Here is a 19,820-nt window from a genome sequence, read left to right on the forward strand (position 1 = left end):
GTATATATATGTATATTTATTTATATTTACTTGTTTATATTATTAGTAGTAGTATTAGTATTTATTATTATTATGTTTTTTTAGTAAACACCTTTTTATATATATATTTTTTTTCTACTGCAATATTTTCGTGTTCTGTTTAATAACAGTAATTAAGTTTATACTGATTTTGTTATTGTTGCACATCTTTTACGGTTGTGCGTGTTAAAAGAGAAGCAATAAAGTTAAAGTTGTGTGTTTTTTGTGTTGTTTTGATAATATATCACTAGGGTAATTTTTTATATTTTTTCTAATTATTCTTTATTCCTCATAAAATATGATTTTTATGAAAATTCCTTTCCTTGGCAAGACATCATAACATTGTTAAAATTTAAGACATACTGTATATTAAGACTTTTTAGTCAACATGGTGTCTTAAAACACACCATGTTGCTAATAACCGAAAGGTCCACTAATTAAAGATGATTTAAAGTGTAAGCTAGTTAATCATTGCTACAAAAACAATATCACATACCATTCCAGCAGTATATCCGGAAAAGTTGATTCCTGAAGATGACATAATTAATGTCTAAATATTGAATTCCAACACGATGGCATACATTTCAATACTTGGAGTATGTACAGTATACTATCTTATCTTGCTAATACATGTAGCCAAATTCTTCAACAATAACAAACTTTATTAGGAATATTATTCATCAAATACTTTTTGATTATTGTACATGGTTTTCTGAAAAAAATAATTTACCAGCTAAGTAGCAGATGTTTTCTAGAGATTTAGTGATTATGCAAAGAAAGAAAGGTGTTGGAACAGCATGTTGAAGCTTGCGTCATTTTCCTCATTGTTAAAATACATTGATTTCTTGCATAGTTCTTGCAAAATGCAGTCAGTTATTTAGCCTCATATATGATGGGTGTACACATTAGTTTTATTCTATAAGAATGGAAAAGCACCTTAGTAATTTACTAATTATTTTTGCAGTTTTTACTAATTATTTTTCCAGTTTTTGGAAATAACCTCAAATTTCCACTGTTTAATAGTATACCATCATGAACATTACACTATTTAGATTTTGATAGGTTGTCAGTGCATCTACCATACTTGCCTTTCATCTCAGAAAAACTAGGGCCCGATTTTTGCTACGCATCGCTGCAGATGAGGTAGCTGTCCACGACACCGTTGAGAAGGCATCCTGATTTGTTGCCAAGGAAATGTCATCAGCTTCATCTCGACGATCATCATTCTTCATTTTGCGTATGGAAAGAGCATATACGCTATAAAGAGAAGACTAATATAAATGAGTAGAGCTGAGTAAACCATAACTTTTGTACAAATGTAAACTAGGTTCTAACTTAGTGTAGTAACAACTTTGTCAAGGTAGGCAGGTCCAAGAAACAATTATTAGCCACATAATAATCATTATAAATTATTATAGTACTTAATCATTCACTTAATATACCGTATTATATATTTAAATAAATAATTATTTTGTTATTAAATATTGTATCCATATCTATGTCTATATAATAAAAAAAAGTGATTATTTAACATTTGTACCAGACAGGATATTGAGGATGGAAACTACAAATGTTTTTTTTCGTGAGACTCCGAATGGGTGGTTTTCTTTCACAATTCCAAAGAACTTTGTGAGCAACACTGCCTTTGGCATAGGCATTTATGCTATGCTTATAAGGCTTTCTGCATGACGACAGTGTTGATTATTTTCTTAATCAGCATGATAACTTGATGTTAAATTATCATCAGCATTTGTAGACAGGCTGGTTGGTCCGATTAAGATCTTATTTTGCATCAGTGGCAATTATTCAGTTAATTTGCTGCAATCCTAAAGAAAGAAAGAAAGAAAAAAAAAACACATCCCCTTTTTTTTTGGAAAGTGGAGACTAAACAAGTAGACGTATTTTTCAATTTATTAAATGGTTTATTTGTGAGGTTAAGGTTGGCAATTAACACATTCTGCTGAATTATTGTATGATAGATAAGGGGTGGGCCCTGTTTCAGTATAGAGATTTAGTTCATTTTGGTTGGCCCTGGTCTCCCCATTTGTGTTTGACCAAATAAATAATGATATGAAAATAGATAAGACGAACACTATTAACTTGGTCTAAATTTGTACTATGATGTTAAGAAATATAAAAAATATGTTGGAAAAATTTAATTTGTCTTTATTTGATTTGATTTATTTTAATATGCACTTTAACAAATATAACAGAAACAAAAGCACATGAGCAGATCGAATCACAAAAAAGCATATAAGGGATAAAGTTGAGTAAAGTTGCTTGAAAAGACAATTATTTCTGTAGGTGTTCCATACATGAAGTAACTCTGCAGATTAAAAATGAAATTTTGTATTTCCAAAGTTTTCCATAAGTTTTTGTGTGTAAATATAATTAATGCTTACTATTGCTACTGGTATATCATATGCATTGTCTTACTTCGATCTACCCACATGAATGCACTAAAAAATTTCTGTATAGATTATGAAATGTTAAATTGTAGAAATTTTCACCACAGCTGTTATACACGGTAGAGATACACCATGTGCAGTATTATATTTGTTCCACTTTGAATGAAATTGCTGACATTTAGTTAGATACGCTATAAGTTACAATTTACACTGTAACCATGGTTACATCAATTAAAAAACAATTCAGATATTGATGATCTATTTATTTTGATGAGGATATCTAGTTTGTTAATTATATTGTCATTTTATGATAACCATGTAGGGACGGAGATGACAGAAGTTATTAACGAGTATCAATACCAGAATTCTTCAACAATTAGTGTAATCACTGATGCGTGACCATCTTAAGCTCTTGCAAATATATTATGTATTGTTGATAATATAGTTGTTGTTAGTGAGTTCACATCTTTCAGATGGATTGTCCCTTGAAAATAACAAAAAATCATAAAAAAATATTTTTGAAATTAACTTGCTTATTTTGCATTAACATACAATTATAGTTATAGAAATTATTGAATATTTTTTAAATACTAATTTCTATGTTCAATTTGATAATTTTATATTACTTCAAAATGAGCAAGCAAAATTTGAAAAACATTTGTTTTTTTGTTTTTTGTAGTATTATTTTCATGGAACAAATCTACTTTATTTAACTAAAATACTTCTGTAGAAGATTATGCTTTACAGTGCAAGATGATAAATTGCTAATTATAAATTTTGTCATGTCCAAGGCATAATTCTTATCAATACATTGGAAGACACTTTCTAATGTTATACATTGATAGAAATTCCAGGGGTGTGTAAATAGGAAGTGGTTATTGTCTTTAACTAGTTCCTAACAGTCCATATAAACAATATCATCCAATTAGAATTAGGAATTGGTTTAATGCCACCTAAATATCAAATAAACATTATGTGTTTCTGTTGACTTATTGGGAAAAAAAATTTCTCATTCACATTTTGAAAGGGAAATTATCTATTGTTATGCAATGCAAAACATAAAAAGGAATAATATCTTCTCTTTTATGATGTATTTAATTTTTTATTTAATTTTAATGAAGCTTTATGTACAATTGAATTTAAAATATGTTGGTTGATTTTAATTATTAATTTTAAAATTATTGGATTCTTTATTTTAGATGAAAGGGAAGATATACAGAAGAAAACATTCTCCAAGTGGGTGAATGCACAATTAGTTAAGGTGAGAATTAATTATATAATAAGTCACTTTCTTATTTCTTGCTTTCCTTCCTTCCTTCTTTCCTTCCTTACTCCCTCCCATTATGATCGTCGATACGCATGCGCGCATCTCATGTAACCACTGTGATCCGGAGGAGAGAGGAATAGAATTTCTATCAAATTTCAACTTACAGGTAAGTCTCATTTAATTATTCAATTAACGAGTATCAATACCAGAATTCTTCAACAATTAGTGTAATCACTGATGCGTGACCATCTTAAGCTCTTGCAAATATTATGTATTGTTGATAATATAGTTGTTGTTAGTGAGTCCACATCTTTCAGATGGATTGTCCCTTGAAAATAACAAAAAATCATTAAAAAAAATATTTTTGAATTTAACTTGCTTATTTTGCATTAACGTACAATAGTCATAGAAATTATTGAATATTTTTTAAATACACTAATTTCTATGTTCAATTTGATAATTTTATATTACTTCAAAATGAGCAAGCAAATTTTGAAAAACATTTTTTGTTTTGTTTTTTGTAGTATTATTTTCATGGAACAAATCTACTTTATTTAACTAAAATACTTCTGTAGAAGATTATGATTGACAGTGATGATAAATTGCTAATTATAAATTTTGTCATGTCCAAGGCATAATTCTTATCAATACATTGGAAGACACTTTCTATTGTTATATATTGATAGAAATTCCAGGGGTGTGTAAATAGGAAGTGGCTATTGTCTTGAACTAGTTCCTAACAGTCCATATAAACGATATCATCCAATTAGAATTAGGAAGTGGTTTAATGCCACCTAAATAAAAAATAAACATTATGTGTTTCTGTTGATTTATTGGGAAAAAACATTTCTCATTCACATTTTGAAAGAGAAATTATCTATTGTTATGCAATGCAAAACATAAAAAGCAATAATATCTTCTCTTTTATGATTTATTTAAATTTTTATTTATTTAATTTTAATGAAGCTTTATGTAAAATTGAATTTAAAATATGTTGGTTGATTTTAATTATTAATTTTAAAATGATTGGATTCTTTATTTTAGATGAGAGGGAAGATATACAGAAGAAAACATTCTCCAAGTGGGTGAATGCACAATTAGTTAAGGTGAGAATTAATTATATAATAAGTCACTTTCTTATTTCTTGCTTTCCTTCCTTCCTTCTTTCCTTCCTTACTCCCTCCCTTCCTTCCTTCCTTCCTTTCTTCCTTCCTTCACATTCCAAGAGAAAGTCTCACTAAGTGAAGCTGATTTTCACATCACTACAAACAAGTTACAAAAATACACACAAAGCATGAGCATTTCTATTTTCTTTTTTTCTTGAATTGGTGGAGTTCTTGTCTTTATGGGTATTCTGTTTATATATTTATTTCAAACCAAACTGATAATAATTTATTTATTGAATTTTAGATATTTAGAATTTGCTGCTTCTTGTGATTTACATTTTTTATTTATTTATTTTGTTTAATCAGAATTTTTTTCAAGAATATTTTTTGGATATAAATCTTTGTTAATAATGATAAATTCTAGAATTTTTGACATTTAGAAATTGCCTGTTCTTGTGATTAGGATTTTTTTTGTTTGTTTCTATATCTTTGAATGCCTTTTATTGGGCCTGTTTGTGTTTTATTTCTTACTCTGAATATTTTGTATTATCCAATCTGTTGTACGATTGCAATAAAATGAGTTATGATTTTTAAAAAAAAAGAGCAAATGTAAGAACAGTACATTCAAAGAAAAAGTAAAAAAAAAAACCCTAATGAAATTTTTATAGTTTTTTTTTATATAGTATAAAAATATATCATTATGTAGAAAACTAAGAAAAGATGCACACCCAATCAAAAATTAATAAAATCAAAAACCTGTGCAAACAATGTTAAGTGTACCGGTGACACCAAGGAGATGAAACTTAAGCACCCTTTTAAAGTCAGGCTCCGGAGGGAAACAAATTTTTGATATGTTGTAGAACTGATTTTTCTAAGACAGAAAAAAGTTGTTTGACGAAAAACTGGGGAACGGTGAACGAGATTCAGATTTTTGAATATTTAAAAACTGGGGGAAAAAGGTTTAAAAGAGGAAGTTGACAAACCCGCATTGCATTTAATTGTTGAAGGAAGGGAGTGCCTTAGTTTACAATTCAATTTTTAAAAGTGTTTTTATATTTGTAACATTTTGTAACATATTGAATTGTAAAATAATTTTAAATCTTATATATTTTGTCTTTTCTATGGCAGAGAAGTTGGAGAGGTATGCCCTTTGGTGATACACTTTTTTTTTTTTATAAGAACACATTTTATAAGAACACTGAGGCTGAAATTGCTTAAAAATTAAGAACAAAATAAGAACAAATTGAGGCTGAGGTAAAATTTCACATGAGGTTTATATTTTTAAAAAACAAAATATTATATCTGTACATTATGTGCAGTACAGTAGGTGTGACTGTAATACCCTCTATAATACAGTACAGTAGGTGTACCTATCTGACATTTGGGGGCCATTTTTTCTGGGGTCACTTTCACCTACATTCCAGCACAGTGCATACTGCCCTACAATTAAATAATTTTTTGTTTAAAAAGTGTGTAAACTAAGAACAAAATAAGAACATTTTGAGCCTGAAATTGGCCAAAAAATAAGACCACTAAGCCTGGGCAAAATTTTACTGGTTCTTATAAAAAAAAAAGTTTAGCAGTTTTCATGACTTTTATCTCTACGCAACTCTCCTTTTTCATTTTGTTTTGCAGAAAGGAATAAAAATAAAATATATTCCACCAGGTTTTGGCCAATTTCAAATAAACCACTTGGTTAATCAAGGCTAGAAAATACATTTTTTTTTTTCAACCTTTACAACCCAATTTGAATTAAAGACCTTCCGATTATACCATGGCAATACCCTTGACTGTTTTGGTGGACCTGTCCTATCATTTGACCTTGTTACTACACTCCTCCTATTAGACACCTATTTTTTGGAGTCCTTTAGACTGTTCACACACACCAGCTAACGGTTAGCAGGATCCAGATAAATAATCACCCTTGCATTCACACAAGAAAATCCCTGATCCAGATATCAAGAATATGATGATGAGATAACTGGCCAATAGGAAATTGGAAATACGTACGCATGATTAATTAATGATAAAAACACGCTCAACTTGCCTATTGATCCCGCTCGCTAACCGTTAACGTATGCAGATACTGGTAACGGTTAGCGTTAACCGATCAGGCATTCTCACACGGGTGCTAACGATAGCTCCCGATCCGGATACTAGGGCTCTAGTGTAAACCTAACCTTAGAGGTTGGATGTACCCACCAGAACCAGAACTGAAGCAGGACATCATAGCAGAACCAGAACTGAAGCAGGACATCATAGCTTGAGGTCTTCTCCATTCCAAAGCTACCAGCCTAGGCTAGGTTACAGCAGGTGTGGTGGAATGTTGGTTGATAATGCTGCTGAACTGTGATGGATTGATTGATAATGGATTAAATACATTTTGGTATAAATAACCTGGCATCTTTCACCAGCACCAGGTGGGCGCATACAGTACAGTACAGTAGGTCATTGCAATAGCAAAAGTATGTATTAACAGGGACCCGGGGCTGTCGCGCTATTCACCTTTTCTTCAACTTTTCCTGATCTTTCTTCTTCATCGTATATCTTCCATCTTATTTCTCATTGTCCTTGTTTCCTTAGGGGTTGTTCAATATTATCAACATTTTCACGAGTGTGCAAACAGTGCGAAGGGGAGAGGAGGGTAGACAAATTTGTACACTTTTACATATGCATAAAAAAATGTTGATTCAAAATAACATGCAATATGTAAAATAATGGTAGAATTAAACAAAAATCCCATAGTTTGCTGCATGAAATATATCAGCGCATTTTGCACTCGAATCTCCTTAGGTACCCACTTATACTCATGGGTGGAGAGAAGCAATGCAGATAAAGTGCCTTGTTCAAGCACACAAGTGAAATGCACAGCGAGGGATTCAAGCCCCGACCTCGAGGTTGAGAAACCAAACTGTTCCTGCTGCGCCAAACCTCTTCCACAGATGTTTCCTAGTGATAGAAAAACGGAATTTTTCTGGCATCTTCCTTGGTCTTACTATTATGAAAATATTTACAAAAATGAGGGCAATCTTGCAAAAGACAGGACAGGACTAAATAGTCCAAAAAAATGCATAATATATACATTAAAAATGTCTCATTTAGTTCTGTTACATTATGTCTTCAGTTGTCGAAATGAAGAAGAGATGTGCCTAGTAGTGTATGGTTTATCAACAATAAATCTTATCCACAATCTAGTTTGTCGTCCTCGCATTTCTATCTGCTGTATCTGAAATTTTCTGGCATCTTCCTTGGTCTTACCTGTTAATAAAATTGAAACTCGGGGAGTTTTAACTGCAGGTGGATATGTTTCTATGACAACCAGCTGTCAATAATTGCGGGTGATTATAGGTTGTATAACTTCCTTTGGAGTGTAGCACTTCCTCTATGTAGCGCCTGAATGCGTCCGGTTCTGTTGACAGTAATGCACATATTGGATGACCTACATGCATGAGACTATTGCCAGTACTTAGCATAATGCATTAACTTACATGTTATTAAAAAAGATAAGGAGCTTTATCAGTGGTGTATCTAGGGGGGGTGCGCGGGGGTGCACGCCCATTCAAAAATTACATGCACCCCCCCTCCAGACCCCCAGAAATTATGGCCAAGTAGTTAAAAATCACCTAAAATCACCTTATTTTACAAGTTAACGCCCCTTAACTGATCATTGAGCGCCCCTCCCCCTGTCTCTTATACACATCTAGATGTGTATAAGAGACAACACACTATTTCAAAACTTCTAGGATACACCACTGAGCTTTATATGTTCTGTCTTCCCATCCCCTGTTGCTTGATCAAGTACTGTACATTGCAGTTGTTCTTAAGTAATATCTACTGAATGTGTACCCCATAAGCTTGATAAATTTGATCACGTTGCAGGAGTTATTTGTAGTGTAAATGTGTTTCAAGAAAAGAAACAAATAAATCTGAAAGGGGTCATGACCTGGCTTGTCAGGCATGCCATCATTGGAACAGCGTACATTTTCATTGTTTACAGTCACGATTTAGGTCATTTGTAAGTTAATAATGTCCGTTTACTGCCGGTGAAGCTGAACAAAATGATCATTGGTGTGGAGTTAATGATAGCAATTGTTCAAGTAATTGGTGTATATACTCAATTTTTGTTGGAGTTCTTTCAAAATCAATGAACCATTTTTTTATTTAAGCTTTAGGATTTGAATTGTTAAAACTTGAAAGTGTAAAAGGTGGAGTGGTCTCCCTTAGTTTTTTTGTTTTGATGAAGGTAAATATATCCTGTGAAAAGCTTACTCTATTATATTGCATTCTTTGTTGATATTTCTTATCAAATTATCATTTCTACTGATTGTAGAAAATCTTAATAATTATACAGAAGTTGTTTAATAAATTCATTTGTTTAAATATATTTTTTTTTCAAAAATTTTTAATGCTTAAACCATTGTTTTTATCTATTTCTATTTTCATGTTGATTTTGTCATGCTAATATACAACTCCATTACATTAAATAATATTAATTGTTACAAGCCAGGTTCCCCGTGTTATTCCCTCTTTAAACGGATCACGACTAAATGAGCAAGTCACAAGGCAAACGTACGTATTAATGCAAAGCAATTTATTATGAATCAGGACCAACCCCCCGAACAACATACATCAACCCGCACGGCCCAGTGCTTAACTATAAACTCGACCCAAAATCAGCGAATCTTAGGTTAATCTCAAACGTCAAGTCTATCCCACATAAAACACATTAACTGAGATCAACCAACCCACTTCAATATCTACCACTCAATGGAGAGCGACACCCCAAACTGCAACCAACCCCTATTATCCAATGTTCATCATTTCTTCAAAAATCAATGTTTCAACGAAATATATATAAAGTACTTGCGGTTGACTCAATGTCTCAACTCGTGCTTATGCACCTCGTTTCCAGCTTTTGTGCCAGGTCCGTTGCTTGTATAAAGCCACCGAAGTACAGTGTCTCTTCTCCAGACAGACAGTATTTTCATTCAGTTTCCAAAATTCAAATTCAAATTACCAGGGGAGCCCTGAGATACACATCAATCACAGCATGATGTTTGCAGGTTATGCGTTAACAGTTATAATAACAGTAAAATAATAGCAATAATAATAATAGTAACAGTAATAATAGTAATAATAATAGTAACAGTAATAATAATAATAATAATTGCTACGAAGCAGCCAATTCATATTCTTGACAGCAATTTGACCTCTGAAAGGTCATTGTTTGTCAAAAACAGGCGCCTAAGACGACTGAAAAGCGGAGTTTCCTTCTTTCGTTCTGCCGGGTAAAATCAATTACTTTAGGCGACGTTTGTAGACTAACCTACTCGTACCAACGTCCGCATGTCACGCTAGCCAGGCCTAGACTAGCTAGGATGGTAGGCCTAGCCTTGAAGGGACGAAGGTCCCAATGAAAAACGACATCGCTCCTTGATAGCTAACATTGTCTATTTAACATCACAATAATTCATTATTAGACTTATAGTTGTTTTTTGAATTGTACTCCACAAATCTCAGCCGATACCTCGCATAACTCGTTAACGTCTCACACCAATTTAATCCGTATCATACTTTCATACGCAAATTAACAATTAATTGTCATACAAATTATCTACGTTAACCCATCAAACCTAAACCCCCCTTACACAGAGATCAGTACACCCCTAAGGTTCACAATATCATTTCCTGTCAACACAGTGTCTGTGTTGTCATGACAACAGTATTATAATAGAGTAAAATTCCGCCCTCTTGTGACATTAATATTGGTATAAAATTAATAACATGAGAATATGATTATAATATAAGCCTACGTTTATGTCTTCATATCATGTAGATATTTCTGACTAGAATTGTACATTGTTAATTTATTTGAAGAATCTAATTCATTCAAATTTTGATGGAATAATGATTTTTCCTGAGTTTGTTTTAATAGTTCAAGTTCCAAAGTGTGGGCTGACAGCAATTTGTCATCACACAATGGCTGATGTAAACATAGTCCGGGTTTCTGCAGTTAGGTGGCTCTCACTGTCTCTGCCTGGTCCATATTTTCTGGTACTTATTTTGTTCAGTGATGTTACAATTTTATCTAATTGTCTTTTATTGATTTTAATTATTTGATTATAGTACAATTCCTCAGTTACTGTACATACTTTACTGACCCAGAAGCTATTTTGTACAGTAATTGCGAATCATTCATACTGGGATCAAGTAAGATTCCCGCACATTTGTACGTACTTTAGAGTAGCAAACTATAGCATAGATTGCGCGGCATTTAAAATATGTAAAGCGCTCATGGCGCATCGACACTACAGTGCCTTTCAAAGCTTAAACATAAGTTCAAAGGGAACAATTCTTCGCAAAGTTTTATGAATGTTTTTTTTTATGGAAATTTTTTTCTTAGTGATTTTATAATTAATTGGTGTTTGACTACACCGTAAAAATAAGAGGTCAATGAAATGACTTTTATAGTTAACTATATTAATTTGATAAATCTACTGTAACTTGTTAATGATGATTTTCTGTTGACAACACTAATTACTATAAGTACCAAACCAAATGAAACTGCTCCAACATATGCTACCACCAGTTTTTGTTGCACTATAAGTAAAATACATGCCCTCAACTAGGTGTCAAAAGTTATTAGCCTTTTAATTATGATGCTAATTGACCCATTGATTGTTTATCTCTCCAAACAGGTTGATAAGTGTCCAATTGAGGATTTGTTTTGTGACCTTCGTGATGGTAACAAGCTTTTAAGTCTGTTAGAAGTCCTATGCCAGAAACAATTTGTAAGTATTTAATAAAAAATGTCAATTCACTTTTAGGTAATTATTCTGTTGTAATTAACATCTGTATGTTGATTTATTACAGGTCTCTCTCCACTTTTGGGACCAGGGATTTCATGGTCTTAAACAGCTTTAGTCATTGAATTAGAATAAAAAATAAATAAAAGATGGACCTTCCTTTGGGGGCCACAAAAAGGTGGTTTAAAATTAGAAGTGGTCTTAGTTTGAGGGGTCTTTAATTAGAGAGAGACATGCACTTCAAATATTCTCACAATAAGCCAAGTACAGTACTCTCACTAAAATGATTTGACTAAAAAACAGTGTTCATTGTTTTTCCATCTTAAAATGCTCAGATTCCAAATGATATGATTTTAATGTAATGCCCCTTAACGTGCACCGAAACACAGTGTAATGACTCCCTAAATGCACCACATCAAAATCTACTAAAATATTTGCAGTCCTAATTATAGCTCTATTTTTATTCCTAATCAAAAAGCAATTTTTAAAAAATCAGGCATTAATTGAGAGTTACCTATCTTGAAATCAGGAGGTTAATTGTGCATTGCTTTATAAGTTTATTTAAAGAGGAGTAGTTAAACATTCATTATATTTTTTCCATTTTTTTTCTTGTTTTAATGGAGTTAGTTCTTTGAGGAAAAAAAATTGTACTGTATTAATTGTATAATTCCACCATTACATTAACTACTAAGGGAGCCTGTCAAAACAAAACAACGCGAAATCGCGAAGTTGAAGTTTATACTGCCAAAGCATTATGCACAATGGAAATATTGATAAGATCTCTCATAAATAACCTAATCTATTTCTGTAAAACACCATCATTTCAATCGGAAAAAATGAATTTCATTTCAACGAATAAAAATAACTTGGTACTATAAAGATAAAGCACAAAGTTGAGAGACCTTTCAGAAGCAAGTCAGACTTTATCTTCCTGTAAACTCTCATCATTTTTATGGATAAAAGATAAACTTGCCTGATGAATCATCTGCAGTCACTCCTTTATTATCTTTTATGCCAATCCTTGCAACCAGGGTTATCAGCCTTGCTCTTCAGCCTTGCTCACCTATAATTTAGTACATTGCTGAGTCTCCATTTTTCATGAAGTTTTTAAAACTTTTTCTTTTTTCTTTTTTAGTAACTTTGTTTTCCTCAAATTTTAGTTTTACTTTTATTTATAAGTTTTTCCCTTTCTGTTGAGATACATGGACCTATCTTTCACTTTTGAAAGATAGGTCCATGCATTTGAATGGACCAGTTGACATGTGAACGATACATTAATAATTATGTGTATAAATTGTTTATAGAATTCGTAATTGATTTTAATAAAATTTGTTATATTATGCCACATCTCTTTAAGTGCAAAGTAATTGGATTTATTAATGTCCTCAATATCCTTTTGGGACAGTTACATTAATTCATATTACTGCTACTTAGACCAATAATTATTTAGGTTCATCCATAATTTTTAACATTTTATAAGAGTACAAATCATACTCTTTTCTGTGACCCCCCCCCTCCCCTGAAAGAGTAAACAAAATAAAATGTTGGCTTGTGTCATTTGGAGGTCATCACTTTATCTTCTTCATGAAAGAGTAATTGAACTTACGCCTACACTTTCAACCCTCCTTCAGCCTGAAGAATTTGTATTGTACTCTCTTGAAAATGTTGAAAATTTTGGATGTCCTTACAAACTTTAGACACGCCAAGTCTGAAATCTAAATGGCGCCCTCTGTACTTCCAGGCCAGAGAAAAAGGTCGTATGAGAGTTCACCATCTTAATAATGTCAACAGAGCTTTGCAGATTCTAGAAAGAAACAACGTAAGTAGAGCTTCTCTCTCAATTCGCCTCAGTCACATTTTTTAGATGTGTGTGCATCATTTTAGATTGTTTACTATTCACTCTACTAATTTCATGCATGTTTGCTAGTGCCTCTTATATCTTTTAATTTAAACCTATCTTCAGTATGTCAGAGTATGTGTACTTGTCAAATGAAGTGAGTGTATTCTTTTATCAGTCAGTGATGTTTTCAATTACATGAGGTGCATTCCAAACTAGGTTGTATTGTTATATAAGTACAAGCTTTACATAGTCTTAAAAAGAATGTCTGAATGTGAGATGTTTGAGTCTATACTTTAATAGGGCATCGAACTCACTAGATGAATAATTGCTGGATTAATTTTGGGATGGTTGTGTGGATAGATGGAAGATTAAGGATGATGGAATGAAAGATTAGTGTATACAGATGATTAGTAAATGGGATTAACTGAGATTTATTTGCAACCTACTTTGTGCATTTGCAAATGTGCTTAATCCTCAATATTTAGCATTATGAGGCATTGTTTGGATGAATGTTTTCTAATATATAAAATATGTAGTATTCTTGAAAGTTGGAAGGTTTTGCCAAATATCTGTCTCAAAATGTTCTACAGATTTGCATCCCAGAATGTTAACTTTCAGGAAGAAAGATGATTTTATGTCTAAGCGAATTAATTAATCAATGCTACAAAAACAATATCACTAATACCATACCAGTGGTGTATCTGGGTTGGGCGAAGGTGAAGTTGGAGGGGCTCGATGATTAGGTGAGGGGTTTCAGCTTACAAAATAAGGTGATTTGAGGTGATTTTTAACTACTTGAGCATGATTTTTTTTGTGGGAAATTGGTGGGAGGGGGAATGTAATTTTTTTGGGGAGTGCCTGCACAAACACCCCCCCCCCCGTTACGCTACTGCCGTATATAATGGAAATACATTAGGCATAGAGTACTGACCATTTATCCTTGAAAAAGGTTAGCATTTGTATCTTTAGAATACATTTTTGTTTGCTGATACCATCTAATAAGCTGATCAACAATTTCAATTCAGATTTTTAATTGCAAAAAAAACGTTTTGAATGAAATATCAGTAATGGAATGAAAAGAATGATTATTAACAGATACTTTATTCTGGATGCTTAGTTGTAAAAACATAGGTCTTCCTTAAGGCCCAGTTAAAGATAGTTTATTATATTAGAAATAACAAAAATCATGAAAATATAAACTTTATAACCATAAAATATAATTTAAAAAAAATCAATACATTATCAGGCAATCTGGTGCTGAAGGCTTATTTTTTTTTTTTATAGTACAATAAATGTAACAGATGTGTGTATTAGTTGTACTGTAGGGATCCTTCTTGAAATACATTGAATTGAAATTTTAATGTTTTTTTTTATTACCATAGTTCTGGTGTAAGCATATCCCCCTTTCAATCAAAAGGCAATTTTTTTTTGGCACTACATGCCAAAATCAAAGCTGTCTTTGCTAAGTAGTACCACCAAGCATTAACTCATTGAAATCTTTTGCCTGAGGAAAGGCTGGTATGTAAAATTGGGTGGACTGTAAAGTAGGGGGTAAGTTTAGACCCTAGGGAATGTGGTACATATTGTTGTTATATAGAAATGTATAATTCATTTATTAAGATTAATAATGGTAATGTTTTTATATGTTAATAAATGGTGAATAAATATTTGTTCGCTTAACTTCAGCAACAAATCATGTTGTATGGTACTGTATAATTGTGATTTTGTGATGATTATATGTTCCAATTTTTTCTTTTTAACTTTTAATGTATATTTCTTATGTATTTTTTCATTTTTGTTGTAAAGGTATATTTTAAAATTCTGTACAGCGATATTTTAAAATTCTGTACAGCGCCAGTGATAATTTTAAATGGATATTGTTTTGCGCTTTATTAAATAAAGTTATTATTATAATTTATATTATTTGTAATAATGTTATTTTATTCAAAATCATCATTGTTGGTGGGCGGCGGGTTATAATAAAATTCTTTGAATTGTTATAAATGGTTAATTTTTTTTATTTTTAAAAAGCTGTTTTCAATATTCTTTGAAAAGGAAGATATTTTCTTTAAATTCAGTTTTGGTGACAGTTCATAATGACGATAATTTTTTTGTTTTAAAAAAAAATTGTTGTTTTAATTGGGATTCCAACCGCTACCAAAATTCATTTATCCCAGTAGCCATTTTGGATAAATAAAGGTCAAATTATTAAATAAAAATAATTGTGTAATGTGTATCTTGTGTCATTCAGTTAATCTAATCTAGTAATGAGTTGGGCATGTGCTTGGTCTCTGCTCCGATGCTAAAATGATTGGTAATCTTGGTGGACGAATGTAGGTAAGAATGGCCCCGGTAAAAATGGCCCCGAATGACAAGTAGGTAAAAATGGCCCCAATGAAAAAATTCAGTAATAGAAATGATATTTTTTTTAAATCTTCAAATATTTAAATATTGTAATAAGCAAGAATTGAATCAATGACAAATACAGTTACACAACAGATGCAAATAATGTACTGAGAGATTATCAGAAAACAACGGCCATTGAACATTTTTTGATAGTTGAAATAAGTTTTAAAAACGTTATTCCACTAACAAAGTAGAGGAATGACATACATACAGTACTTCAGCTATCAAAATATGCAACTCATAGATAACCACAAAATTCACTTTTGTTAAGTATCAAATGAAATAACTTTACATGTTATAAACAGTGCAAATAAACAGTAGTTAAAGCATGTGGATCAATTGTGTGTTTGAAAGACAAGTTCATGTATGGGAAAAGGGAGGCTTACTTTACTTCAACAAATGTTCTGCTTGAGTTACTTCAAAGATGTATTTGTTAATCAAATATTGTTTTTAAAGTAAACTGAATAATTAGGAATACATTTATTTAAGCAACATATTTAATTGCATACTTGGTTTCTATTCCCCGCCAAGTAAATTTAAGTGCCTAAAACTATACTAAATAATGTAAACTGAGATACTATATTATATACATAGTTATGTAAATATGTCAATTATGCTAAGAATTAAAATGGCGTGTAATTGTGAGGGTAAAAGTAATTATAGTAGGATCAAATGGTATTGCTAAATCCCCAAAACCTCCTAAAACACACTGTAGAAAACCAAACAATTCAATTGTGATTGACTCACTTGGTATATCAATAAGAAATTTAAATATTTATAAGAACCTATTTTTTGGTTAAAATGTTGATTTTTTTTTGTGAAAAAATACTTGCAAATACACCACAATCCACCAAACACACTGCGAACCCCATCCAAACCCTTTAATTACGATTGTAGAACTCTCTTTTTCTAAAAAAAAAAAAAATAATTTGATGTTCATATAAAACTCATTGTTTGTTGGGTTTACCAATACCCGGATTGAATTTCTGGAAGATTGTGATTCCGCTTCCTTGAAATTGGCCACAAATAAATTATTTTAGTATTAATAAATGCTTGATTTATGTTGATTTATAGATTATGTTGTTGCTATTTTTTAACATTTAAATGGCAAAAAAAAATAAAAAGTGTTATTCATGGCTTTTTTTTTTATCTTTGAATATTTTATGATTGAATATGTAATTTCTGTAAAAAGTAAAATGTAAATGGCAATTTATTTGATGTTAGATTCCTTTTAAAAACTAAATTATTTCCGTTTTAAAAAATGCATATAATGATTTTTAAAAAAAATCAGTTTTAATACAGAATTTTATTATTGGGGCCATTTTTACCTACCTGTCATTTGGGGCCATTTTTACCAGGGCCATTTTTACCGGGGCCATTTTTTCCGAGGCCACTTTTTCCGGGGCCATTCTTACCGTACACCCTTGGTGGACAATACATTTTTCTGAAAACAATATTGTTCTGTTTAAGGTGTTTATATTAGTATCAAATTGATACCATACTTCAAGAAGTACATACAGTACTTAATCACATAGGAAATCCATAGAATTATTATCATTTATGAAGTGTTTGGAACAAATATTTGGAACATGAATTTAAAAAAAAACATTTGAACTGTGTATAAATATTCATCATTTTTTTACGGTTTTTCCCAACCTCAACCCCGGTGCACCTCTTGAGTTGTAATGACCATTCCGTGCCTTATCAGTAAATTCCTTGGATTTCTCCTCTTAATCTTCCATAGTATCTGGGAATGTTAATAGAGTCTACCTCTACTTGGTATTGCTTTTGATTTTCTGGAAAAAAAAAGTTAGAAGAGTAAATTTAAAGGCAGTGAAATTGTATTACTGTTGTATACAAATAAATGATGTATTTATTTAAAACTAATTCCCCATTAAATTACTGTAAGGCACCAATTTAATTCAATTAAAATATATACTGTACCAGAATTTGATGTGTATTGATTAATTGATTGATATATTTTTAAAAATTTAGTTGGAGATAAGAATAATTATAAAATGGTCAGTAAATATTTAAAATCTTAATAATACGTGTGAAATATTTAAGGTAGAAAAATATCCACAAGTTTGAAATTTTGTAAATGACAAAGTGATTTTTCTTTTGTTGTTGTTCTGTAAAGGAACATGATGTTATTTGGTAGGCATTATAGAAGGATGTAGAGTTCCTCATAAATATTCATAAGGGACCACCTATAGCATATCACATTACCACTGTTGTTAGGTTCTCATTAAATATAGATTAAATCACTTCCTATTCTCAGTTCACTCATATACCTATAGGATGCCAACTTCATGTTTTTCTATATGAGTACAGTAACACTGAGAAAAAATTCTAGATGCTATCTTAAGCTGTTATGTTTCATTCTTTAAAACATTGTCACAAATGTTATCTATAAGAATAGCTATTCCTTACCATTATCTATGATTAATTCACTGCAGATACCGATACCTCATAATAGTAATATAACTAATACTGTATAGTGTTTTACTCACTACGCAGTTTGTTTTTAAAGAAGTGGAATTAAAGTCTAGAGGCCATCGTAGATTCTATAGTGTCATTTTTTAAAACATTGTTATAAATTTTTTTCCGTTAAAAAAAATTTAGGTTTTAGTGGACTGGCTAGTTATTTGTTACAATCTATGATTAGTTCACTGCAAATCCCACTTCCTAAAACCTCATAATAAATAAAATATTAAGAAGTCGAATTAAAAAGGCATATTGAGCATTTTTATTGCTATGACGATGGCTGTAGGCCTACAGTAGTTCTTTCCAAATTGCCGCTCTAGAACAAGTTAATCCGTAGGGCGCAAACAAAATCTAAATTTAATATAAACAATCCTTTGATGTGAGAATGTATGATAAAAAGTAGTATAAAACTATGGAAGAAAAATTAGAGAAGATATAATGTAGTAGAAATATCTACTTATTATACTGTAGTCATTCCTTCATGCCCATTTCTTATGTTTTTTATTGATGTACCATCATATTTATATCGCAATAATTCTAATATAAATCCTGTTAACTGATTTAACCAGGTATATAGTAAATTTCCATCACATACCCTGAAATAAGAGAAGAAAAATGATAGTTAATCAAAAACTCATTAAAAAATTTTCTATGGGTACATCAAATATAAAATATTTTCTTCTGTAGAAATTATGTATATTGCGCAACTACTGAGTGATTTCTATGTACTTTTTTTACGCAACTTTTAATTTCTTAATATATGCTTTTTCTACTGTAAAATTATGCTATAATTTCTTGATGTTTTGTTTTATGAATAAAGATATCTATAATATATTCTGTCATATTGTTCTTTGGACCAAATGAAATATGAGGTTTTTGTAATTTAAAGAATAAAAAAGTAATAGAACTGCATTGTTACTATGGTACAGTATTTAAATTCCACGGTTTAGGGTAAGTGATAAGATTATTTTTTTGAAACCAAATAAAATCAGCATTTCTACTGTACCTTAAACATGAAATTGTAGTACTGTACATTTTGTGTATAACATTTTCAGATTTATTTATACTTATCAATTCATCAGTTTGTTTATAGATCTAAGGCCAAATAAAAAAAAAAAATTACAAGTTTCTCGTCCCCTCACGCATCCAGTGTACGAAAATCGGGCTAACTCACATCAATAAAATTCTTCTCTCGATCATTCGTGGTTGGGGATATAGTATATGATGGTATGAATCGTGTCTAGTGCTTCTTTTATTTGCTTTCATTGTGTCTACTTGGTAAAAGTGAGAATGTAGTACTGTTTCCATCGACCATTTGGATTTGCCCGCTCAGAGTAAAAAAAATATAGGGAAAAAAGTGCCCTTATTTTCCTTTTTTTTCTAAATACAATATTAGGATAAGAAACTACTTCTTTTTTTTTACTTGGTCTAACCCTTGTGAAGATGGGTTAATGAATAATAAATGAATTGAGATAAAAATGC

The 19,820-nt window shown here is 31.1% G+C and overlaps 1 protein-coding gene across 9 annotated transcripts in view; it reads left to right on the plus strand.

Annotated features, from left to right (window-relative positions):
- The window catches only part of LOC117123299 (dystrophin-like), a 271,629-nt gene that overhangs the window by 21,985 nt on the left and 229,824 nt on the right, over window positions 1–19,820 (plus strand). For 7 of the 9 annotated variants that reach the window (XM_033269187.1, XM_033269185.1, XM_033269180.1 and 4 more), the window contains exons 2-4: window positions 4,738–4,799; window positions 11,498–11,590; window positions 13,347–13,424. In XM_033269187.1, the coding sequence (XP_033125078.1) occupies window positions 4,738–4,799; window positions 11,498–11,590; window positions 13,347–13,424 (233 nt within the window). Of the gene's footprint in view, window positions 1–3,625; window positions 3,688–4,737; window positions 4,800–11,497; window positions 11,591–13,346; window positions 13,425–19,820 lie in introns of all 9 variants that reach the window. The other 2 variants (XM_033269186.1, XM_033269181.1) reach the window with 1 other exon arrangement.

This window comes from Anneissia japonica, unplaced genomic scaffold, assembly GCF_011630105.1.
Source record: "Anneissia japonica isolate Jap-2015-1 unplaced genomic scaffold, ASM1163010v1 scaffold287741_len385558_cov193, whole genome shotgun sequence".
Classification (NCBI taxonomy): Eukaryota; Metazoa; Echinodermata; class Crinoidea; order Comatulida; family Comatulidae; genus Anneissia; species Anneissia japonica.